The sequence below is a fragment of the Malaclemys terrapin genome, chromosome 2 (genome assembly GCF_027887155.1).
Source record: "Malaclemys terrapin pileata isolate rMalTer1 chromosome 2, rMalTer1.hap1, whole genome shotgun sequence".
NCBI lineage: Eukaryota > Metazoa > Chordata > Testudines > Emydidae > Malaclemys > Malaclemys terrapin.
This window is the reverse complement of record NC_071506.1, coordinates 199060055-199085695: the sequence shown is the minus strand read 5'-3', so window position 1 is coordinate 199085695 and position 25641 is coordinate 199060055. Positions and strand designations below refer to the sequence as shown.

At 44.2% G+C, this 25641-nt stretch overlaps 1 protein-coding gene across 1 annotated transcript in view; it reads left to right on the top strand.

The window, feature by feature from the left end:
* NPSR1 (neuropeptide S receptor 1) overlaps positions 1 to 25641 on the top strand; it is a 106608-nt gene that overhangs the window by 35795 nt on the left and 45172 nt on the right. Inside the window, exons 3-4 of the mRNA XM_054019045.1 lie at positions 19793 to 19896; positions 22035 to 22128. Of these exons, the coding sequence (XP_053875020.1) occupies positions 19793 to 19896; positions 22035 to 22128 (198 nt within the window). The remainder of the gene's footprint in view (positions 1 to 19792; positions 19897 to 22034; positions 22129 to 25641) is intronic.

Sequence of the window (25641 nt, the reverse complement as noted above, 5' to 3'; positions counted from 1 at the left end):
TGCCAGATATGGAATGGGAACCAGTGGCATTGGCAATGAAGCTGCTGCTCACCTTATTATTTCTAACTCAGCAGTTAGAACATTCATCTGTGACATGGGAGATGCAGGTTCAATTCCCCTCTCTTCCTGGAGAGGGAGAAAGGCTTGAACAAGGGTCTTCCACCTATCAGGAAAGTGCTCTAACCACTAAACTGTGGGATATTCTGATGTGGGGCTCCCTCAATCTCTCCTGCTGAAGCTGTTCCACTGTGGATAAATAATGAAAGTATCAAAGAGAACGACTGTGTAGTTTGGTGGTCAGGGGTGGGAGGTGGGAGACGCAGAGTCCAGTCCCCCATCTCTAATGACTAATTAATTATCCACAGTGGAACAGCTTCAACACAAGAGGCTGAGGGAACCCCAGGTCACAATATCCCATAGGCCAGTGGTTAGAGAACTCTGAGAGGTGTGGGATACCCCATTCAAATCCTCTGATCCTCAGGCAGAGGGGAGAACTAACCTGTGCCTCCCACATACTGAGTGCTCTAACCATTGGGCTAAGAGTTATAAGGTGGGCAACACCATTACTACCCCCCCCCTTCTGTTTTGTGTGGAGGCAGGTATCTCACACCTAAGAATTAGGCACCTAAGCCATCTGACTGCAGGAGAGGTGTTCCTGTTTGTGGATAGCTAAGCAGAGATGGGTGCCCCCTAGTATTCCAGGCTTAGGCGACTATCTCCGCAGGAAGGGAGGGCCTTAAGACACACCCCTGTCGCTGGCATCTCGCATCAGCTAGCTTCGGTAGCTCTCCACCTAATATGCTGTCTTCTGTGGATTGCATTCTAAGCCACCTACCTCTCCCCATTCATTTTATAGGAGCCTAGGCTTTGCAGATTCCAGTGTTGTTCCTGTGATATTCCAGCTCTTTAAAAGTTAGATGCATTGATGCTCAGTGTCAGATCATCCAAGTTCCTTAGGGTACATCTACACTAAGAAATTAGGTCGAATTTATAGAAGCCGGTTTTATAGAAATCGGTTTTATACAGTCAATTGTGTGTGTCCCCACATAAAATGCTCTAAGTGCATTAAGTTGGTGGACCGCGTCCACAGTACCGAGGCTAGCGTCGACTTCCGGAGCATTGCACTGTGGGTAGCTATCCCACAGTTCCCGCAGTCTCCGCTGCCCATTGGAATTCTGGGTTGAGCTCCCAATGCCTGATGATGCAAAAACAGTGTCGCGGGGGGTTCTGGGTACATGTCATCAGGCCCCTCCCCCTCTGTCAGAGCAACGGCAGACAATCGATTCATGCCTTTTTACCTGGGTTACCTGTGCAGACAACATACCACAGCAAGCATGGAGCCCGCTCAGCTCAGCTCACCGTCACCATATGTCATCTGGGTGCTGGCAGACGTGGGGCTGCATTGCTACACAGCAGCAGCTCCTTGCCTTTTGGCAGTGGATGGTGTATTACGATTGGTATCCGTCATCATCGTATTCCTCAGTGAGTTCAATCAGAGGCACCTGGGCAGACATGTTTTGTCTCCTGGCCTGTTGAACCATCTTGCCGATGATGGCTAGCAGTCATAGTACATCGTTTTCTGCCAAGCACCCAGAAGATGCCGATGGCTATCAGTCATGCTGCACTGTCTGCTGCCAGCTTAAGATGTAAAAAATAGATGGACCAGATTTGTTCTGTATTCATTTGCTTCCCCCTCCCTCCATGAAATCAATGGCCTGCTAAACCCAGGGTTTTGAGTTCAATCTTTGGGGGGGGGGACATTCTGTGTGACAGTTGTTTGTGTTTCTCCCCGATGCACAGCCACCTTTGTTGATTTTAATTCCCTGTACCTGTAAGCCATGTCGTCACTCACACCTCCCTCCTTCTCTCCTTCCCTCCCTCCCTCCCTCCGTCAGACAATAGTTTCGCGCCTTTTTTCAGTCCAGACACCGTAGCACTGGGATCATGGAGCCCGCTCAGACCACCGAGGCAATTATGAGCACTATGAGCACCACGCGCATTGTCCTGGAGTATATGCAGAGCCAGAACATGCTAAAGCAAAACCAGGCAAAGAGGCGATTGCAGCGATTTCATCGCGGCGACGAGAGTGATGAGGAAATTGACATGGACATAGACCTCTCACAAAGTACAGGCCCCAGCAATGTGTAAATCATGGTGTTACTGGGGGAGGTTCATGGCATGGAACGCCGATTCTGGGTCCAGGAAACAAGCACAGACTGGTGGGACCGCATCGTGTTGCAGGTGTGGGACGATTCCCAGTGGCTGCGAAACTTTCGCATGCGTAAGGGCACTTTCATGGAAATTTGTGACTTGCTTTCCCCTGCCCTGAAGTGCCAGAATACCAGGATGAGAGCAGCCCTCACAGTTGAGAAGTGAGTGGCGATAGCCCTGTGGAAGCTTGCAACGCCAGACAGCTACCGGTCAGTCGGGAATCAATTTGGAGTGGGCAAATCTACTGTGGGGGCTGCTGTGATCCAAGTAGCCAACGCAATCAAAGACTTGCTGATATCAAGGGTAGTGACTCTGGGAAACGTGCAGGTCATAGCGGATGGCTTTGCTGCAATGAGATTCCCAAACTGTGGTGGGGCGATAGACGGAACCCATATCCCTATCTTGTCACCGGAGCACCAAGCCACCGAGTACATAAACTGCAAGGGGTACTTTTCAATGCTGCTGCAAGCCCTGGTGGATCACAAGGGACGTTTCACTAACATCAACGTGGGATGGCCGGGAAAGGTAAATGATGCTCGCGTCTTCAGGAACTCTGGTCTGTTTCAAAAGCTGGAGGAAGGGACTTTCTTCCCGGACCAGAAAATAACCGTTGGGGATGTTGAAATGCCTATCGTTATCCTTGGGGACCCAGCCTACCCCTTAATGCCATGGCTCATGAAGCCGTACACAGGCAGCCTGGACAGGAGTCAGGACCTGTTCAACTATAGGCTGAGCAAGTGCCGAATGGTGGTGGAATGTGCATTTGGACGTTTAAAAGCACGCTGGCGCAGTTTACTGACTCGGATAGACCTCAGCGAAGCCAATATTCCAATTGTTATTGCTGCTTGCTGTGCGCTCCACAATATCTGTGAGAGTAAGGGGGAGACATTTATGGCGGGGTGGGAGGTTGAGGCAAATTGCCTGGCTGCTTATTACGCGCAGCCAGACACCAGGGTGGTTAGAAGAGTACAGCAGGGCGCGGTGCGCATCAGAGAAGCTTTGAAAACGAGTTTTGTGACTGGCCAGGCTACGGTGTGAAACTTCTCCTTGATGAACCCTCCCACCCCCCACCCGGTTCACTCTACTTCCCTGTAAGCTAACCACCCTCCCCTCCCCGCTTCGAGCACCGCTTGCAGAGGCAATAAAGTCATTGTTACTTCACATTCATGTATTCTTTATTAATTCATCACACAACTAGGGGGATAACTGCCAAAGTAGCCTGGGAGGGGTGGGGTAGGAAAGGAGGGAAGTACAAGGACACACTGCAGTTTAAAACTTTAAAACTTTAACTCTTATTGAAGGCCAGCCTTCTGATGCTTGGGCAATCATCTGGGGTGGAGTGGCTGGGTGGCCGAAGGCCCCCCGCCACCATGTTCTTGGGCATCTGGGTGAGGAGGCTATGGAACTGCTGTGCTCTGTCAGCGTGGGAGGACATCTGGAGTTCCGAGAACATATCATCCCGAGTCCGCCATTTTCTCCTTCTAATCTTCACTAGCCTCTGCGAAGGAGAAACATTTGCAGCTGGTGGAAGAGAAGGGAGAGGTGGTTAAAAAAGACACATTTTAGAGAACAATGGGTACACTCTTTCACGTTAAATTTTGCTGTTCACATTACACAGCACATGTGCTTTAGTTACAAGGTCGCCGGTTTGGTGTAAGAGATCACTCACGCAGTGCCAGGCAACAGAATTCGGCTTGCAGGCAGTCAGGCAGGTAAGCCACAGTCTTTTGGCTTTTTTAACCTTCATAACATGTGAGAATGGTTTCAAAGAGCAGCGCCCTCATTTCCCATACCAAGGACCCATTGGGTTGGCCATTTAAAATGGGTTTGCAATGTAAAAGGAGAGGCTGCGGTTTCCGGGTTAACATGCAGCACAAACCCAACTACCCCCCCCACACACACACCCCCAATTCTCTGGGATGATCACTTCACCCCTCCTCCCACCGCGTGGCTAACAGCGGGGAACATTTCTGTTCAGCCGCGCAGGAACGGGCACCTCTGAATGTCCCGTTAATAAAATCACCCCATTTCAACCAGGTGACTGTGAATGATATCACTCTCCTGAGGATAACAAAGAGAGATAAGGAATGGATGTTGCCTGCATGCCAGCAAACACCGGGACCATACGCTGTCATGCTTTGTTATGCAATGATTCCAGACTACGTGCTACTGGCCTGGCGTGATAAAGTGTCCTACCATGGCGGACGGGATAAGGCAGCTCTCCCCAGAAACCTTTTGCAAAGGCTTTGGGAGTACATGAAGGAGAGCTTTCTGGAGATGTCCCTGGAGGATTTCCGCTCCATCCCCATACACGTTAACAGACTTTTCCAGTAGCTGTACTGGCCGCGATTGCCAGGGCAAATTAATCATTAATCATTAAACACGCTTGCTTTTAAACCATGTGTAATATTTACAAAGGTACACTCACCAGAGGTCCCTTCTGTGCCCTCAGGGTCTGGGAGCATGTCTTGGGTGAGTTCGGGGGTTACTGGTTCCAGGTCCAGGGTGATAAACATATCCTGGCTGTTGGGGAAACCGGTTTCTCCGCTTCCTTGCTGTGAGCTATCTTCATTGTCTTCATCATCATCATCTTCCGCGTACTCCGAACCCGCTTCCCTGTTGCATGATTCTCCATTGATGGAGTCAAAACACATGGTTGGGGTTGTGGTGGCTGCACCCCCTGGAATGGCATGCAACTCCACGTAGAAGCGGCATGTTTGCGGCTCTGCCCCAGACCTTCCGTTTGCCTCTCTGGCTTTGTGGTAGATTTGCCTTAGCTCCTTAATTTTCACGCAGCACTGCTGTGCGTCCCTGTTATGGCCTCTGTCCTTCATGGCCCTTGAGACTTCTTCTAATATTTTGCCATTTTGTTTACTGCGACGGAGTTCAGCTAGCACTGATTCGTCTCCCCATATGGCGAGCAGATCCCGTACCTCCTGTTCAGTCCATGCTGGAGCTCTTTTGCGATCCTGGGACTCCATCATGGTTACCTGTGCTGATGAGCTCTGCATGGTCACCTGTGCTCTCCACGCTGGGCAAACAGGAAATGAAATTCAAAAGTTCGCGGGGCTTTTCCTGTCTACCTGGTCAGTGCATCTGAGTTGAGAGCGCTGTCCAGAGCAGTCACAATGAAGCACTGTGGGATAGCTCCCGGAGGCCAATAACGTCCACACTACCCCAAATCCGACCCACAAAGGCCGATTTTAGCGCTAATCCCCTCAGCGGAGGTGGAGTAAAGAACCGGTTTAAAGGGCCCTTTAAGTCGAAAAAAAGGGCTTCGTCGTGTGGACGTGTCCAGGCTTAATTCGGTTTAACGCTGCTAAAGTCGACCTAAACTCATAGTGTAGACCAGGCCTTTTGTGAATCTAGCCCAGGGTGCTTTCTATTACAAGCTGTGTAATCATTATGGTCCATCATGTAAGCTAATGGGACACTGTCCCCTTCTGGCTCACCTGGGGGAAATGCTGCCTATGAATTATCAGGTTCCCAGGTTAATTCTCAGCTGTGTTAATGAGCTGAAAGCACATGTAGTACTGTCAGCCAATGGACAGTTTCACTAGGTTTAGTCTACACATATTTACAAATTAAACAAATTCTTCAGCCCATTTGACTGGCTCAATCATACTGTACGTGAGAAAAAAGGCACAGGAGTTATCTCCCAAATTACATCACCTTATGCTGTATTTCACAATGTCATGACTACAAATAGCATGGCCATAGCTGCATTTTTCTCCGCGTTCCCCATGAAAACTTTTGTGACAAGATCTGGTTTGAATCGTTCATCAATGTTTAGCTCCTTAACATCTTCCACTCTAGCATCGGTGATGCTGCCTTTCTAACTGAAGTTGCATCAAAATCACAGTTGAAAGCCCCAGCACACTTTCAGAAGCATTCAAGACGGTTCGTAGGCAGGAGATTTAGACCAAGCTGGATGAGCAAGCGTCTCAGAGGGGTCATTAAGAAAAAACAGAAGGCGTACAGGGAATGGAAGATGGGAGGAATCAGCAAAGAAACCTACCTTGTTGAGGTCAGAGCATGTAGAGATGGAGTGAGAAAAGCCAAAAGCCGTGTAGAGTTGGACCTTGCGAGGGGAATTAAAATAGCAAGAGCTTTTATAGCCATATAAATAGGAAGAAAACAAAGAAAGAAGAAGTGGGACCGCTTAAGACTGTAGATGGAGTGGAGATTAAGGATAATCTAGGCATGGCACAATATCTAAATGAATATTTTGGATTGGTATTTAATGAGGCTAATGAAAGGCTGAGGCATAGTAGAAGAGAGACTGATGGGAATAAAGGAGTGGGGATTGACATTACCGTATCCGAGGTAGAAGCCAAACTCGAACAGCTTAACGGGACTAAATCGGGTGGACCGGATGATCTTCATCCGAGAATATTAAAGGAACTGGCGCGAGAAAATGCAAGCCCATTAGCGATAATTTTTAATGAATCTGTAAATTCGGTGGTGGTACCGTTTGACTGGAGAATAGCTAATGTGGTTCCTATTTTCAAGAAGGGGAAAAAAAGTGACCCGGGTAACTACAGGCCTATTAGTTTAACATCTGTAATATGCAAGGTCTTGGAAAATTTTTTGAAGGAGAAAGTAGTTAAGGACCTTGAGGACAATGCCAATTGGGACAAATTACAACACGGTTTTACGAAAGGTAGATCGTGCCAAACCAACCTGATCTCCTTCTTTGAGAAAGTAACAGATTATTTAGATAAAGGAAATGCGGTGGATCTAATATACCTTGACTTCAGTAAAGCGTTTGATACGGTACCTCATGAGGAATTATTGGTTAAATTGGAAAAGACGGGGATCGATATAAAAATCCAGGATAGACTGCAGCGGGTCGTACTAAAAGGTGAACTGTCAGGTTGGAGGGAGGTTACCAGTGGAGTTCCTCAAGGTTCGGTTTTGGGTCTGATTTTATTTAATCTATTCATTACTGACCTCGGAACCAAATGTAGGAGTGGGCTGGTAAAGTTTGCGGATGACACAAAGTTGGGAGGTATTGCCAATTCGGAGAAGGATCGGGATATCCTGCAGAGAGATTTGGATGACCTTGTAAACTGGAGTAAGAGTAATAGGATGAAATTTAATAGTGAGAAATGTAAGGTTATGCATTTAGGGATAAATAACAAGAATTTTAGTTATAAGCTAGGGATGCATTGGTTGGAAGTAACGGAAGAGGAGAAGGACCTTGGAGTCCTGGTTGATCGCAGGATGACTATGAGTCGGCAATGTGACGTGGCCGTGAAAAAAGCTAATGCAGTCTTGGGATGCATTAGGTGAGGTATTTCTAGTAGGGATAAAGAGGTGCTTGTTCCATTATACAAGGCACTGGTGAGACCTCATTTGGAGTACTGTGTGCAGTTCTGGTCTCCCATGTTTAAAAAGGATGAAATCAAACTGGAACGGGTACAAAGAAGGGCCACTAGGATGATCCGAGGAATGGAAAATCTGTCGTATGAAAGGAGGAGCTAGGTTTGTTTACCTTAACCAAAAGAAGGCTGAGGGGGGATATGATTGCTCTCTTTAAATATGTCAGAGGAATAAACACCAGGGAAAGAGAGGAATTATTTCAGCTCAGTACTAATGTGGACACGAGAACGAATGGATATAAACTGGCCGTGGGGGAAGTTTAGGCTTGAAATTAGACAAAAGTTTCTAGCCATCAGAGGGGTGAAATTTTGGAACAGCCTTCCGAGGGAAACAGTGGGGGCAAGAGACCTCTCTGGCTTTAAGATTAAGCTTGATAGGTTTATGGAGGGGATGGTTTGATGGGATAAAGTGATTTTAGTCATTAGGTCAATAACGTGCCATCGCTGGTAATTAGCAACAATGGTCAATGATGGGATATTAAAAGTTACTACAGAGAACTTTTTCCAGAGGGTCTGGCTAGAGAATCTTGCCTGCATGCTCGGGGTTCAGCTGATCACCATATTTGGGGTCGGGAAGGAATTTTCCTCCAGAGTAGATTGGCAGAGGCCCTGGAGGTTTTTCGCCTTCCTCCGCAGCATGGGGCAGGGGTCGCTTGCTGGAGGATTCTCAGCGATTTGAAGTCTTTAAATCATGATTTGGGGACTTCCACAGCTGAGTCAAGGGAGAGAATTCTTCCAGGAGTGGGTGGGTCAGCTTTTGTGGCCCGCATCATGCAGGAGATCAGACTAGATGATCATAATGGTCCCTTCTGACCTTAGAGTCTATGACTCTATGAGACATCTAGCAGTAGTAGAGGAGTATTCTGCTGGATATTCCTGGCATGTTAGAACAGCAGTGAAGAAGTTAAGGAGGAGGTAGTGATTTCAGTTCATTATTCTGAGCTGTCCTGTGTTGAGTCATACTACATTAACCCTGATTTGTCAGTCATAGGAACAGCATCATCCTTTGCCATAGTGAGTGCAGTGGTGCAGTTGTGGCAGTGAAGCAGTTTAAGTGTAAACATAGCCTTAGCTATTGATGAGCAGTTTTAAAATTACTACAGAGACATACATTTTGATTTGCAGGAAAGGGCCTAGGAAGGAACTTGGGGATGACAATAAAATAATATGTAAAATATTGGGGAAGGAAACTATTTAAATGAATCTGGAAAAAAAATCTAGGCAGCATCTTAAAATAAACTGTGTATTAGAGGAGGGAAGATAGAGATTTCTGAAAATGTTGAAAATGTAATTAAATTAATCTGAATTCCATATCCTTGATTAGAGGAACTCCATCTTTGTTTTCTATTTATCTGTTCAGAACCTTAGGGCCAACTCCTCAGCTGGTGATTTCAGAGGCACTACGCCCATAAGCACACCTGAGGAGTTGGCCCTCTGTAGTTTGCAATATGATGGATTATTTCCCTGATGCCTTTGTTCTTTGTACCTGTTCTGTAACTCTTGCCATTCCTTTCTTTTCTTCCTTCTCATGACCTGAAAGAGAATTTGGGTTAAATTGTCCTAACACTAACGATTGAGAACTCTGTTGATTTAGCATGCAAAAATATGAACACAAAAGTTAAGAAGAGATATGTACACCTATATTTCCACTGCAAAGCCTGGATCAACATTGAAAGACCCCATAAATGGGGATCCTTTTACTATAGTCCACAAAATGTCAGGACTTGCTGAGTGGATGTGTTCTGAATCTGAAGCTCCTCTCTTGTTCATTCAATAAGTTCATTCAATAAGCACCCAACTGGATTTTGTATGTTACTTTAAAACAATTTGACACCTAATATTTGTGAGTTACAAAAAAAAAAGTCAAAATGCTTGCTTGGTCTTGGTGGCCACCCCAGTAGAAGGGCCACATTCTTCTCTACATGGAAATAAATAGGGTAGGGGAGTGGCAACTCCATTTTAACAAGTGAAGTTTCCCTGAACATTTTCAGTCTAGTGGGTGGGTTTCCACTTCACTCCCACCATACAGGCAACTGGATATTCCAGATCTGTGAATCATTACAAATCCTTCAGAGGCAAAGGTCCCCTGCCTCTGCATTCCTACCTGGCTTCCTGGTACACTAGATCTTGGAAGCATAGTTTTGCATTGGCAGTACTCTCCATTCCACACCCTGATCCTTCCAGGCATATGTGGGCACATGCTCCACTTTTCTGAAGGACTCTTAAAACCATATGCTCAAAACCATAGACAATGTAGAATGTTATGGGGGGCTATTAATAAGATCACTTTTATTACTAATCCTCTGCTACATCTGCTCTACTGCTACTGTTTTAGTAGCCATTTAAATCAGTGGAATGCTAGGTTAAGCATGGTACATACGGCAAAACAGCTGGTTTATTCACCCAGTTGTAATTTTTGAGCTGTTGCTGAGTGTTCCAATGGTGGGGTAAGGGACAGATAGGGATTGGTTTATTAATAAATGAAAGTTTAAATATCTGATCTCTTTCTTGTATGTTATACCCCTTCCCCAACCCTTCTGTCTTTTTAAACTGTAAAATCTTTGAGCCATGGACCGTGTCTTTCAGTGTGTTTGTACAGCATTTAGCACAAGAATAATAGCTCCAAAATGCTATCCCATGGCAATTAAAACTGCTGTCACCCATTTTACAACCCATGTTACAGTGCATTTTGTATTATGTATTTATGTTATAATCTTATTGGCACAGGTGGCATGTTCTTTTCTGGGAAGAGTGGAGCACACTCAGCATCAATAATACTGCCTGGTGCACACACTAATGTAGCACTGTGCCACAACAAAGCTGTTGTGGATGTTTTTGCTGGTTTCCAAGGAAAGCTCAGAGCAACATGCCATGAGGCCAATACATCTGCTATTAGCAATACATTCCTAACTGGGGACTTAGTAACCTAGTAGGAAATATGAATATCTCCATCTGTTTCTCATCAACATTTCAATAAATAAATTCAGCTTGGCTCCATTCACAGTCTGTGACCCTTCTGCCACCTGCTCGTGGTGCTGTCCAGCATGACGACTGGAGAAATAGCACTTATTGCTGCTGCCAGAGCACTGCCAGCTGCTTTGTGGTGCCTTAGCCATTAGCTTATAAAAAGCCAGGGCTTAAGCAATGGTATTATGACGTTTGGAGGGAGATTTTGCAAACTCAAGTGCTAGCAACCAGGATTAAATGATTGGTTACCGGGAGAGGAAGAAAATAAAGAGAAACAAAACAGACTTTAAAATCCTTTGCAGAATATAGCAATGTTCTGTCCGAATGTTTCAGAAGGCTGCTAATGGGATACGGAGTCTTTCACTCTAGGTCACCCGTTCAAATCCTACCCAGGTTAGAAGTGATCAAATTGTTTTGATAGGTGACGGGATGGAGAGGAAAGGATGAGTCCATATCACAGAGGTCCTTCCAAAGCCAGGAATACTAGCACCCTTATTAGCAGGGTTAGTGAAGAAGACAGTCCAAAGAATGGATGAGCATGGAGACCTTTCAACTCTCATAGGAGCCCTTCTAGTTCTCTGAGCTACATAAGCAGATGATGTGCATGTGTGGAGGGTGGGGACATGGAAGCTTACATTGCTACTGCTTATATTATACCCACTCTATGGATAAATGAAAAACTTTGGTCTCCAGGTCTGATAATCTAGCACCTTAAGAGCACTCAGTTCATTTTACTTTATGTCCATCTGGGTCTCAAGGGTTATAATGAAATCAGCTGTTTTAACAAGCTGGAAGGCAGCTCTGCCACAAAATGCCAACTGTAAAATATAAATCAAGAGACTCTAAAGCAACAAACAGCTAACCAGCAAGACAGTGTTCTGGGAAAAGCTGTCAAGCCGTTTCAAAGACACAGTATTTATGGGTGTAGAACCCTATTGGCTCAATAGGGCAATCACACAGTTATATTCCTCCCTTACATGCTAGGCACAACAAACTATTGATTCCTACATTCATGAAAGAAATGTCCTTTTGGACGAGGTTGGTGAAGAAAATGTATATGCAAAGAAACCCCCAGAAGACTCAGCTAAGGGAAACCCTGTGTCATTACAAGGAAATGCCCTCTGTCTTACATTACAAAACCTGCTGCTGTTTTACCTCATGCAATTTGGTGCTATGAATAAAACTACCCCAAATACCCATTTTTATGGTCTGTTTACTGTACTTCCATGTTATAGAAAGTAATTTAATAATACTACGAAATGGTATCAAGTGCAGAAAATCAACTTAGTAGAAAGCCTCAGTAAAATCTAGTAGGTCACCATGTCTGGCTTAGCAGGACTGTTCTCAACAATAAGCAGAACTACATTTGTAACTGATAGCCATGCACAGTATATGAAAAAAGTGATGGCTTCATAGAAATCCACTTCCCGCTTCCAACAGAAAAGTCCTGCAGAGTCCTCAGGGGACGTGACTACACAAAGCAATGCCATTACAGATAATTAAATAATCGAGCTGTTCTGGGTGAGAGAGTCTGCCTCCTTTTTGTTACCAAGATGGTGTGCTGAATTAGTTTTTAGAATGAGCTATCCACTGGTGTTAGGCCATTTTCTCTTTGAACATTCCTTGGTTCTAGCCATCCTGTATATTGAGCCAGATATATCACATGAGCAATTCCATTGACCATATAATAAGGTTGAATTTGACCCAGTAAGGATGACCATGCATAAGTGTATTCCCATGTTAGATTATTGATTACTAGGACTGTCATGTGATTAAAAAAATTAATTGCAATTAATCGCACTGTTAAACTATATTAGAATACCATTTATTTAAATATTTTGCATGTTTTCTACATTTTAAAATATATTGATTTCACTTATAACACAGAATAACGCATTTATCATTTGTAAGTTGCACTTTCACGATAAAGAGATTGCACTTGAGTACTTGTATGAGGTGAATTGAAAAATACTGTTTCTTTTATTTATCATTTTTATAGTGCAAATATTTGTAATCAAAAATACTAATATCAAGTGAACAGTGTACACTTTGTATTCTGTGTTGTAATTGAAATCAATATATTTGAAAATGTAGAAAAACATCCAAAAATATTTAATAAATTTCAGTTGGTATTCTATTGTTTAGCAATGCAATTAAAACTGCAATTAATAGTGAACATTTTTAATAGCGATTAATTTTTTTTAGTTAATCGCGTGAGTTAACTGCGATTAATCGACAGCCCTATTAATTACCTTCATTTGTTCTGGATAAAGGAATTATCTTTATTTTGTTTAGTTAGTTTCAATGGCATATCTGCATTCAGAAGTGTGCACCCCTTTCATTTTTCTATTCTCTTTAATCATTTCAGGAAGCTGTTCCACATGAATCTCTGTAGTCATTTTATGCATTTAGTTGCTCCATCAGTCACAACTCTCTAGGGCCGAATTCTGCTCTCAGTTACACTAGTGAAAATGCAAATTAATTCCACAGAACACAATCTGTAACAGAGCAGAAATGGCCTGTGGTATCCATTATTTTCAGATTTTGCCTCAGCCCCTGCAATCTTTTCCAGCCATAAAAGTTCTAGCTGGATTGTCAGTGCTTTGTTTCATGTCTCCTAGAAATGACAAGATCTTCCACACCTCCATTTTCCAGTGATTCTGTCTCTTTTTAATAAATCTCTTAAAAAAAGGTTGCATTTTGTAAAGTTTAAATTTCTTTAACGAGTTAAGCTCCCTTTGGATCAGGTCCTTTAAGAACAAAAAGCCTCATACTCAGAAGGCCAAATCTTGTTTGCCAAATAATTCCACTTAAGTCAAAGGAACATACCTTAGAAACCCAACCAGGATTTGGTCCTTACTAACAGCAGATGCTAGTTCACCCATCCCCTCCCACTAAGATTTTGTATTTGTTAATTTAATATTGCATGGGATTTTTTTAAAGCAATTAAAAAACAAAACAAAAATTCTTTTCCTCTCAATATATAGAATCACTAACCTTCCTCCCCCACATCACTGCAATTATAGTTTCTTGTTTAAAAAGGAAACATTTTGTCTGGTCTTTGTGTATATGCAGAGTCAGATCATATTGTTATGAGTCATGGAATACTTTCAGATTCACCAATTGTAAGCAATTATTTTTCCCATCAAAAGGAGAGGAAAAAGAACTAGTCTGTGACTTTTTTGTCTACTTTGAGGGGAGAAACAGAAACAATATAATTATTTACAGTGTGTTTCAATTGCCTAGCAACATAGGCAGAAGGTGTGTGGCACACAGATAAGATCCTCTGAAGAAGGGAAGGTAGGTGATATTGGCATTAAAAAAACATTCACAGATGTGAGTGAAAGTTGACTAGTCTGGACAGATTGCATTGTTTTGGGGAAGGAAAGGTTAGTTGCACTTTGAACTTATAACATAATTAAAAGACTATTCATTGGAAGGAAGCCAACTGTTTAAATGGTGTGTGCACTGGTACCATGGTGCCGAGAACCTTGAAGATCAGATAGATAAATTAGATATTGTAGGCTCCTAGAGCCACACATACTGTGGATAGTACATTGATTCTGCAATCTAGCAATACAGATAATAAAAAAGGCTTACCAAATACAAACACAGTCTGGCTGCCACTACCTTATAGCAGAAATTAGCTGACTTCCAAGTTCCTGATCTCTGTGAAGGCAAGTTCTAGGAACACAAAATCCTCACTCTTTAAGGAGTCACTCTAGTAGTTATAATAATCCAGCATTCTGTTTATTTATCAGTGACTAGGAATTTGTAGGAGCAATTTACCTTTGGGTTCAGAATCTGTGTCACAGCTATATATGTTTAGTACATTCAGATTTGTTTCGGGGGAAGGAGCAGTAGGGTTTCCGGCATCTGGGAAGGAGCTGGTCACCTGTGTGCTGTGGTCAAACCAGACAGAAGGATTTCTGAAATCTAATCTCCGGAAGGCAATAAACTGGGTTTTATATGGGAGAGTTTCTGAAGTTAGAGGAGAAGACAATACATTTAGAATCTACATATCTCTACATTTGGTTACAGGTGCTTTGAACTGAACACTATGTATTGTATTCAGGCTCATGCATTTACACTCTCTATCACACACATGCTGTGCTGCATAAAGATTCAAACAAAACACTTTGAGCACCTAAAAGGACAGGTGATGAGCTCAAAGAGTTCATCCATTCCCTTAGCTGATAGAAAGAACCAATATACAGTACCCATCGGCAAACATCAAAGTGTCTGGAAGTCTGAATCTAGTCAAGAAAACACCCAAAAGTTTGGATACTCATCTGTAGATTATCTAAATCACTCCAATAACATAGCATGCTCACCCCTCCCAACTACCCGAGCTAGCTGTCTTGAGTAAACTCCCTACAGGTGTATGAGGCCAAGGCCACACACAGACAGAGTCAGGAGGTTATAGTCCCTACATGGCAAGTTAACAAGATCCACTTGCTATACAAACACAATAATTGAATCCCAGCTGGTTCTGTAGCAGAGACAAGGGTGATGGGGGTTTCTTCACAAGGACCACGTTGTGAAGCACAGTTGACTTTATCATGGGATATGTCAACAGGAAAGAATTCATTAAAGCATCTGGGTGAATGCTTCACATTATGTAAATATGGCACTTCCACTAATTTAAGGAGTAGCATTCACCATAAAGGCTCCAAAAGAGAATCCTAGCTAGACCAGAGGAGGAGGATGGAAAGCATCAAGGAGTGGGAGCAGAGATGCAAGGGAAAATGGAAATGGAGGAGGAAGGACAATTCAGGCAGGGACAGAAATAATTTATGAGGATTAAAAGAAAGATAAAGTCATGAATACAGTCTCATTTTATTTTTTGCACCAATAATGAGAACATTTGTATTTTAATTTCACGTATGCCTTATGTGCAGAAAAGAGAAGTCAAAACATTAGCTAGATCCAGTTAATAGAATCCAGTTCACTGAGCAATTTCTGCAGAGAAACCTGCCCATAGCAACTTTTTGCATGGTAGAAAGCTTCAGGAGTGATGCATCATTTTCCTTTGAAGAGTGACTTTTATGCATGCAGTTGTAGCACTTTAAAATAAATCCTGTCCTCCAGGGAGGGACATTTAAAAAAAAAATACAGGAACTCAGTACTGTTTAGCAGTTTATGAGGAATAACACAGTTTTGTTGACTCTCAGTATAAAGCTTTTCATAAAATACTGAACTGCTTAGAATGTTGATGTGTTCAGCTGGTAACAGAGAAACTACCATCTTTCCTTTATGAGCATTGGCATTGGGTTACTCCAAAAACAGGGCTTGGGGCATAAATTTATCAGTGACAGTGAGCTACATGACCAGAAACAGACATAAGGAGGTTAGCTTTAAGGTGACAAGAGAGTTGGTTGCAAAATATTTAGTCCAGGAGTGAAATCATGGCCTAATCAAAATCAATGGCAAAACTCCCTGTGATAAATGAAGGGGGGGGTGGGAGCTCGCTTTTATGGACCCCCATCCAGCCAGTTAGCTATAAAGTCCCTCTTGGTGGCTGTTCTCTGCTTGCTTTACCTGTAAAGTTTAAAAAAAAACACAGGGGTAAAAGGAAAGGAGTGGGCACCTGACCACAGGAGCCAATGGGAGGGCTAGAACATTTTAAAATTGGGGAAAAAATCTTCCCTTTGTCTGTGTGTTGTTGTTCTCTGGAGAGCGGAGACACAGAGCAGCAATGCTGTAAGCAGCTTTAAAACCAGATATGAAAAAGTATTAATTCATACCTCAAACCTACTTATCTGAAACTCAGATATGTAAGTAGATCAGAAATGTCTAGAAAGATGTTTATTTTATTTTGTAAGGCTTGTGGACTCATCTGTGCTAAGCCCAGATGCTTTTTTTTTGCTTGTAACCTTTAAGCTGAACCTCAAGAGAGCTATCTTGATGCTTAATTTTTGTAATTGTTTTTTTTTTTAAGATCTAGCAAAAAGCTTAAGTTCCAAATGTATTTCCTTTCTTTTTGTTTTTAATAAATTTTACCATTTTTAAGAACAGGGTTGGATTTTTGTGTCCCTAAGAGGTTTGTGCATATGTTGTTTCATTAGCTGGTGGCAACAGCTAATTTTTTTTGTTTTCTTTCTCAGCTCTTCCCTGGTGGGGAGGGGAGGGAGTGGGGTGAAAGGGCTTGAGGATACCCCACAGGAAGGAATTCCCAAGTGTTCCTTCCTGGGTTCTCAAAATGGGGGGGGGGGGGGGGAGTTGCACTTGGGTGGTGGCAGCATCTACCCATCCAAGGTCAGAGAGAAGCTATGACCTTGGGAGTTTAATATCAGCCTGGAGTGGCCAGTATTAATTTTTAAAATCCTTGCGGGCCCCCACCTTCTGCACTCAAAGTGCCAGAATGGGGAATCAGCCTTGACACTCCCATTGACTTAAATGGAGAGAAGGGGCATGATTTCACCCCAGAAGATTTCACCCCAGATGTTTTCCTGCAGAGATATTTCTCTTTTACAATGAAAAGGACAATAAATGTAATGATGGATGAGCCTCAAACAATTAGGAATTTGGTTCTGTTGAGATAAATACCTGTACATCCCACACCTTATCCAAATGTGATCTTTTAGTGCTAATTTATAGAAAATGTGTGGAAGTTAGGGATGGATCAAATCCAGACCCATATGGCTGAAACAAAACAACTCTGAGAAGGCAGATAAGTGATATTTGGAAAATCGCAGTTTAGGTTTAGTATAACCTAAACTTTTCTTTTACAAAACCAAAACCGAATCCAATTTCTGTTTAAAAACTAAGCAAATGCAATTCAAAGCCATAAAGTGGCCCAGACTTTTTGATTTACCGGGAAACATTCACAGGAATGCTTTACAAATCACACTGAAACTATGCTCTGGGTTAGGCCTACTTTGGAATTTGTAACAAAACCAGAACATCATGGTCTCATTCCTACAAGGTGCTGAACATTCTGTCCAGGATCCATCAAAACTCTTAAATACATGCTTCAATGTAAGCATGTGAATAGTCATATTGAGAATCAAACCCTGGGTGAATAATCCTTAACAAGCAACAGAGGGTCCTGTGGCACCTTTAAGACTAACAGAAGTATTGGAGCATAAGCTTTCGTGGCTTTCGTGGGTGAATGTGTCTGATGAACTGGGCATTCACCCACGAAAGCTTATGCTCCAATATTTCTGTTAGTCTTAAAGGTGCCACAGGACCCTCTGTTGTTTTTTACAGATTCAGACTAACACGGCTACCCCTCTGATACTAATCCTTAACAGTTACTCATACATGAAACTAACACGTTATGTTTCTTTGTATGCAAAAAGCAAGCAGTTACTTTGGGTGGGGTCCATAAAAGGACTTGGGCGTTGCAATGCTGAGCGTCACAGCACCTAACTTTCAGGCACCCGGACAGAAGGGCATTCAGCTGCCTAAATTGTGTATGTGACCCAAAAATAAAATAGTCACCGGGAAAGAGCTCACCTCATACCCTTTAGCCTAGTGGGCAGGGTATTCCCAAGATGCAGAAGAACCCTGGTTCAAGTCCCCACTCTTCCTGAGGCAGTGAAGGGATTTGAACAAAGTCTCACTGAGCTACTGGATATTCTGATGTGGGTCTCCCTTAGTCTTTTCTATAGAAGTTGTTCCACTTTCAGTAACTGAATTATTATTATTATTATTATTAATTGGACCAGAGGGAGTTAGATTCAGGGCTGGCTCCAGGCACCAGCAAGCTCGTGCTTGGGGTGGCAGATTCTAAGGGGCGGCTTCCCTCCAATCCTTTTTCTTTGTTTTGCTTGGCCGCTTCGGCCGCCCTGTAGGGGGCAGTGGCGTGGAGGAGGGGAGCGCCCTGCTGGGAGCGGGCTGCGCGCTCTGTCTGCCCCAGCCTGTGCCAGGTCTGCAGCAAGCCCGGCAGGGCAGCCCGCGTCCTTCCTTGCCCACTGACTGGAGCGGCGCGGAGCCCTCCCGCAGGCGGCGTGGCAGGAGGGGCCGCATGGCGAGTGCCCCGCTGAAGGAAGCCCTGGCCACCCCCCTTCTCTCTTCCCCCGATCCCTCCCTCTGCTAGCCGGGGCATGCACTGCGCTGCCCGGGGCTCGTCTGCAATGCAGGGAGTCCCCCTGCAGCCTGGCTCTGGCCGCCCCGCAAGTTTTTGATTTGTTTTGTTTTGTTTTTTGCTTGGGGTGGCAAAAAAGCCAGAGCTGGTCTTGGTTAGATTGAGTTTACTTCCTCATCTCCCCGCCCCGCCCTGAAACTGTTTTGTGTGAACTCAGCTGGGGGGCTCAATCTGGTAGGCTCCCTCTGAGCATGCCTACTCATTAACCCCCCCACACACACATACACACACACACACTCCCCTCACCACGACTCAGACAGCTAAACACCTCACAGTTGTGAGCTTTCACGTGGTAAATAAGCACCCCAACTTCCACAATAAGACAAAAATCAAGCTAATCCCATTTCAAAACAAGGCCAAAACAAGCCAATCCCTAAGAACCCCAAACACTCTGTGACTAGATCCCCCCCGTATGCAGTCTGGGACTATGGTGGGCCCACTGGGCACCCCTGACTCTCTCTCCCCTTGCCTCTACTTACCCCTTGCCCCTGCTTGCTGGGAGCTGATAAAAAAAGAAGCAACAAGCTACAAGCAACAAGCTACAATCCAAAAACTAGCCAACAAGCAACTCAAGCAAATTAAGCCAAAAACAAGCCCAATTTCTGGGTTTTTTTTCACGGGTTTGGCATGTCTGAAACACCTATCTTCCCCAATTTAGGAATCGTTCTGGTGCTTCAGTGAGAAATAGGAGTCTAGGTGCCTAGAGTGAGGTTGAAGTGGGCATGCCCAGAGGCAGAAACATAGGTATCAAAGGAACTCTTAGTGCAAAAACTTAGGCCTGAGAAAGATTTAAGCACCTAGGGGCTAGGTGATAGCTGAGTGGGAGTCTTGTGGATCTCAGTGGTGCCTAAAAATGGAACTTAGGTGCCAAATACTGTCATGAATTGAATGGATTTTATTTTAGATTAAGAGAACAAGTTAAAAGAAGAACAGAACGTAAAGTCTCCATTCGGTGCATTTCCAGACTAACAGTCTGCACTGAACTGTTCACAAAATGGCTGTTTGTCTCAGTAGACAGGTATGTCTTTAGAGATTTAAAGGTGCAATACAAAGTAAGTGATGTAACAGTAAATAACTAAACTAACTACTGCCATGTGTTTGTTTCCATTAATGTATCTTTATTTATTTTCGTTTGCAGATTGCTTTACAGGATTCGTAAATATACTGACTGATATAATTTGGCGCTTCACAGGAGATTTCATGGCCCCTGATATTGTCTGCAGAGTTGTTCGCTACCTGCAGGTACAGAAACTATTCAATATCTAGTACCCACAGCTGCACACCCTGACTAGATAAGAGCTCAAAGTCTTGTATCCCAATGTACTGTAACATTAAGTGCTTGTTAAATTGTTGTATAAAAGCCCTTAAATCATCATCAAAGAAGCTAATAAAACTGGCATTTAAAGAATAAGGCATGAAAGTTTAACTGCTTATATATTAAATGGTAGATAAGATAATGGAAAAAGTCATGGAGAAAATTGTAAGCAGGTGCAAATTCCATTCAAGACAATAGATTTGAATTTGCTTACATCAGAGCTGAATTTGTCCCAGCATCTTAGCCATTAAATGTATGTAGTCCCCTGTCTCCTACTCCCTAAGCATAGGAACTTTTTAAAAGTGCCATTTAATGACAATAACACCAGTATTTAAAAGTAATTAGTCTCCAAGAGAGATTTTGCAAAAATCAAAAATGTCAAAGAGACCCCTAATTCACATTGATCTTCCCTGGGAGCTGGGTGCCTAGCTGACATTTGTGTCTTTGAAAAGCTCTCTCTTCGTGTCTCTCTCCCCCCCACCTATTTCTAATCTCAGTCCAAAAATAGCAAGCCAGAGTCTGATCTCACTTTAGCCTGTTGTAAACCCAAAGCAACTCCACCGAAATCAGTGCTGTTACTTCAAATTCACAATGATGTAATTGGGAGCAAAAATCTGGTCCAGTTCTAGAAATTATCCTGAACAGTGAGGTTTGCATTCTCACGAGTAAGGATGTCTGGGTGGCAGAAGGCTCAAAAGCAATAGTTATTTATTAGCTGGCCCAACCATATCTTCTTAGTAATCCCGCACGCGATTGAAGTTTGAGCATGAAGAATGATGGTATTTAATAGGGCTTCTGTTTTGAATACAAATTGCGTGTCTGATTTTATGATTGTTGGACCTTGCCAACTGCAGCCAAATTTTGAGACGAGGAGAGGAAATTATAACTGAATGAGCTGCAAGAGGGTATGCTACTTAAATACTGTGTTCATATTCCTCAATCTAAAACAATTCCACATGGGGACATCCCAAATGGAATCTTAGGGACAGATTCTACCACTCTGTAGCACCTTACTCAGAAGGTAGTCTCACTGATTGATTTCAGTGTGACTACTCATGGAGTAAGGTACTACTCAAAGAAAGGATGGCAGAATCTTGCCCTAAGTATTTGCCAAATATCACATACTGAGAAATACGGGGGGAGGGGAGGGAATTCATAAGCGGGACTTATGTCCCTAAAGTGGCCTCAACCAAAATGTAGATCTTCAGAATACCTGATGAGCTGCCTACATTTCCACTGGCAGAGTCCTAAATTTCTGCCAATGGACATGCACACAACTGCCTCAGTCTTGACACCACTAGTAGTTTGGCACCTAACTTGCACCTATGCCCAAGGAGGATTCACGAAGTGGACACTGCCTTGATGGCCTGGTCCAGCAGATGTGCTCAGAAGCCAGTTTAAATAGTTAGTGGAGTAAAGCCTTGAACTTCTCATCCCAGGTCGGTGCCCTAGCCCCTGGGTTATAGAGTCAGTCTCTCTCTCTTTCTGGCCCAATGACTATTTAAGTATTTTAGAGAAAGTGGCACAGCTTCAGCAGGAGAGCTTGAGAGACTTGCCCCTCACACAGTGGGGATTTGAACCTGTGTCCCCCTATACTGCAACTGAGTGCTCTTGTTATTGGGCATGGGGTGGGAGCAGCAGCTCCTCCACCTCAGATTTCTTTCCTGAGGAAGGACTGACCTGGTTTAGGTGCCTAACTCCACAAGAGGATTCATGGCTGTGAATCCCAAGTGGAGGGAACCACTTCATTCAAATCCAGGCATGGGCAGCTAATTCCCTTTGATGGGTGGGGCTTACGCCACATCCCTCTTCTCAGCATTTCCTATTGGCAGCGTAGGAACCTCTCCACTTATTGTGCTGGCTTTTGTGAATCTTTTTTAGACACCTAACTCTCCCCATGCATTGTATAGGGAGCCTGGGCGTCCAACTCGGGGCTGTACATTTCACACAGGGTGCCTAAAAGTTAGGCACTGCAATGCTCAGTCTAAGTTCCCCTTGTGAATTCTACCCATTGTAATTTAAATTGCTTATAAGTGTGTTGTTGTTTTTTCCTCTTCTACCTCAGGTTGTCCTTCTGTATGCCTCAACTTATGTTCTGGTTTCACTCAGCATAGACCGTTACCATGCCATAGTTTATCCAATGAAGTTCCTTCAGGGAGGTAGGAGAAATTTTGTACCTTGCTACGGCTCTAGATGTGGCTTTAACATCTTTATTTCACTAAACAACTTTTCAATGAAAGCAGTGTTATCATGATTAGTGTACTAAGATCCTTTATTAATTCCTTGTCTTGGCAATATTATATTATGTGGAATAAAACTATTTTAAAAAGTGTAAAGGTTTCCCATTATCCTCCAGCATTTTCAGAAAATAATTACTATACACAATGGACAAAAAACTGTCCTTAGTGCAATTCCATTGACTACAGGCATCACAGCAGGGATTAATTTGGACCATTTAATTTAACATATAGTGTTTGAATGAGCTTTTTCAATGTAAATAGGTAAAACTGGGGAAATAAATACATTATTAAATACAGCATGAGCTCCTCCAGTCTGCTGGCTCATTATATGAAATTATTGGGGTTGGGAGAGGTTGAGTTTTAACCATCTGTAAAGGGGTAGTTCTTTTCCATGATAAGTGACATTCAGAAGGTGTAGAGAGATGTTGGGAATAATTTTATGATTTTTATTAATTTTACAACACCCAAAAGCATGCTGGCTGCTGTACACTACAGAAGGGTGTTTCCATACTCAAAGAGTTTACAATATTAAATATGATGTGTTGGGGGAAAGCGGTAGGGATGGGATGAGGTGAGGAACAACAGGGATTACAGCAGTGGTTGCTTTCTTTAAGATATGCTTTAATCAAAACTCAAATTATTGTACTCATTACAAGTGTCATGGTAAAATTCTCTGGCTTGTGTTATGCAGGAAGTCAAACTGGCTGATCTAATGGTCCTTTCTGGCCTGAAAACAATATCTATGAATCCATCAGATTAGGTAGTTGTGTGATTTAGGCACATGAATAAGATCAAATACCAATCGGAAGTTTATCCTAATATTTGCCCTGTTTAGGCACTTAGGACATTTTCAAAACCAGGGGGCTAAAAGTCAGCTCCAGTGGGCAGATTTTCAAAAGTACTGAGCAGCCAGCAGTTCCTGCGGAAGTTAAGGGGAGCTGTTGGGTGCTCAACATTATTTAAATTCTGACCAGCTATTTGAGGGCCTAACTGTGGAGCAGGTGAACCTCACTGCCAGTGCCACAGCATCTTCATTTGTGAAATAGAAAGAGCAGTAGTCATTAGACTTCCTCCTCGGGTTAGGGGTTTAATGGTGAGGAATTTATAACTTAATCTTCGTAGATATATAAATAGCTACAATACAGGCTTCCTATTATAGCAAATTATTTACATTAAAGAATTAATCCCATATCATAGCTATCTTTTCTTTTCCTTTCCTTCCATGAGGAGGGTAGTATTCTTTGTCCCATGCAGAGTTATCCTTGACATGCCCGATCAAGATCTCTCTGTATTTGATATAATACCCTTGATGCCAAGGGCCGCAGAATAATTTATCAGATTGAAAAGGAACAAGCCTATTTTTTCAGACTTGTTGCTAATTTGACCTATTGAGGTCCAAGTTTTGCATGCTGCCTTACTACGTCTACACTGCAACAGAAGCCTAGGCTCAGACTCAGGCTTGAGCACAAAGCTCCTTTCTGTCTACACACCTCTCTCAAACTCAGGCTCAGACCCAGGATCCTAGGAGTGTATGAGGTTGGAGGGTTTGAACCAGAGTCATGAGAAGACCCAGTGTTCATACCCTATTGCTTTGCAATGTAGATGCAGTCCCCTCCACCCCCGACTTGGGAGTTCACTAGAAGTATCCCACAATCCCATGGGCCAATTTCCTTTGTCCTCTCTCCTCCCCCCCATCTCCTCCACCCAAGAGCCACCAATTGACTCCAGGGAAAGGGAAGCAAACCCCCTCCCTTGTAGTGCAGTAGCTCAGTGAATCAGCATTTAACCCTTCTATTTTATTCTGACTGCCAAGCTGCAAACACACCTTGGGAGAGCCTTCTGAATTTACAATGGACACAAATGAGAAGAAGTCCTTTGCAAAGCATGCTGCTTCATTCAGGTGCATGGCCAGATTTTTGTTAGTCAGTGGTATGTAGGGTAACCAGATAGCAAGTGTGAAAATCGGGACGTGAGTGGGGGGTAATAGGTGCCTATATAAGAAAAATCTCCAAATATTGGAACTGTGCCTATAAAACCAGGACATCTGGTCACCCTACTGGTATGATGCCAGCCAAATAGTGAATTTTAGTAAGAGAATCAGGAGTGACCACATGCATACCAGCAAATAGCAAAGAAGCAGGCAAAGGAAAAGAAGTATACTTAACATCCTTTGTGAAGGAGTTCAAGATCTAGTGCTAGACCAGAGACTATGGTTACTAACATCAGGTTAGGACAGGAAAGTGCTTTGAAAAAGGTTGTGCTTGGCACGTCCTTTACAAAAAATAGTTTTGACAGTAAGATAAGTGTTTTACTAGGGTTACCATATTTCAGCAAGAAAAAAAGAGGACGGGAGGAGCCCCGCCCTAGCCCCGCCCCTGCCCCTCCCACTTCCGGCCCCCCCAGAACCCCCAACCCTCCCCCCGTTCCTTGTCCCCTGACTGCCCCCTCCTGGGACCCCTGCCCCTAACTACCCCCCAGGACTCCACTCCCTATCTAAGCCTCCCTGCCTCTTGTCCCCTGACTGCCCCAACCCTTATCCACACCCCCACCCCCAGACAGACCCCTGGGACTCCCACGCCCCATCCAACCACTCCCCACCCCCTGACAGCCCCCCCCCGAACTCCCAACCCATCTAAACCCCTCTGCTCCCTGTCCCCTGACTGCTCCGATCCCTCTCCCCACCCCTGCCCCCTGACAGCCCCCCCCAGAACTCCCAACCCATCTAAACCCCTCTGCTCCCTGTCCCCTGACTGCTCCGATCCATCTCCCCACCCCTGCCACCTGACAGCCCCCCCCAGAACTCCCAAACACCCCCCCCTGCTCCTTGTCCCCTGACTGCCCCCTCCTGGGACCCCTGCTCCTAACTGCCCTCCAGAACCCCACCCCCTACCTAAGACTCCCTGTTCCTTGTCCCCTAACTGCCCCCTCCTAAGACCCCCCCCAACTGCCCCCCAGGACCCTACCCCCTACCTGTACCCTGACTGCCCAAAACTTTCTCCACTCCCCCCAAAAAGCCCCCCCCGTTTCTTGACTGCCCCCTCCAGAACCTTCCTGCCCCCGGTCCCCCTTACCCTGCTGCTCAGAACAGAGTGTTGGGCTCTGTGCAGCCGAGCCGGACACGTGGCTGAGCTCCCCAGCACAACAAAACCCGGTCTGGCCCTGCACAACAAAACCCGGTCTGGCCCTGCACAGTGCTGCTGGACTGGGCTGCAAGGGAGCTGCTGGCTCAGAATGCAGGGCGGATCCGGCTCCTCTACAGCTGCTCCTGAGTCCAGCCCGGGACTTCCCTGCAGCCCTCCCAGCCGCTCGCTCTGCTAATCCCGGACATTGTGAGTGCTTTACAAATTCCCCCCGGACGCTATTTTTAGCACACAAAAGGAGGACATGTCCGGGTAAATCCGGACGAATGGTAACCCTAGTTTTACTCTCACT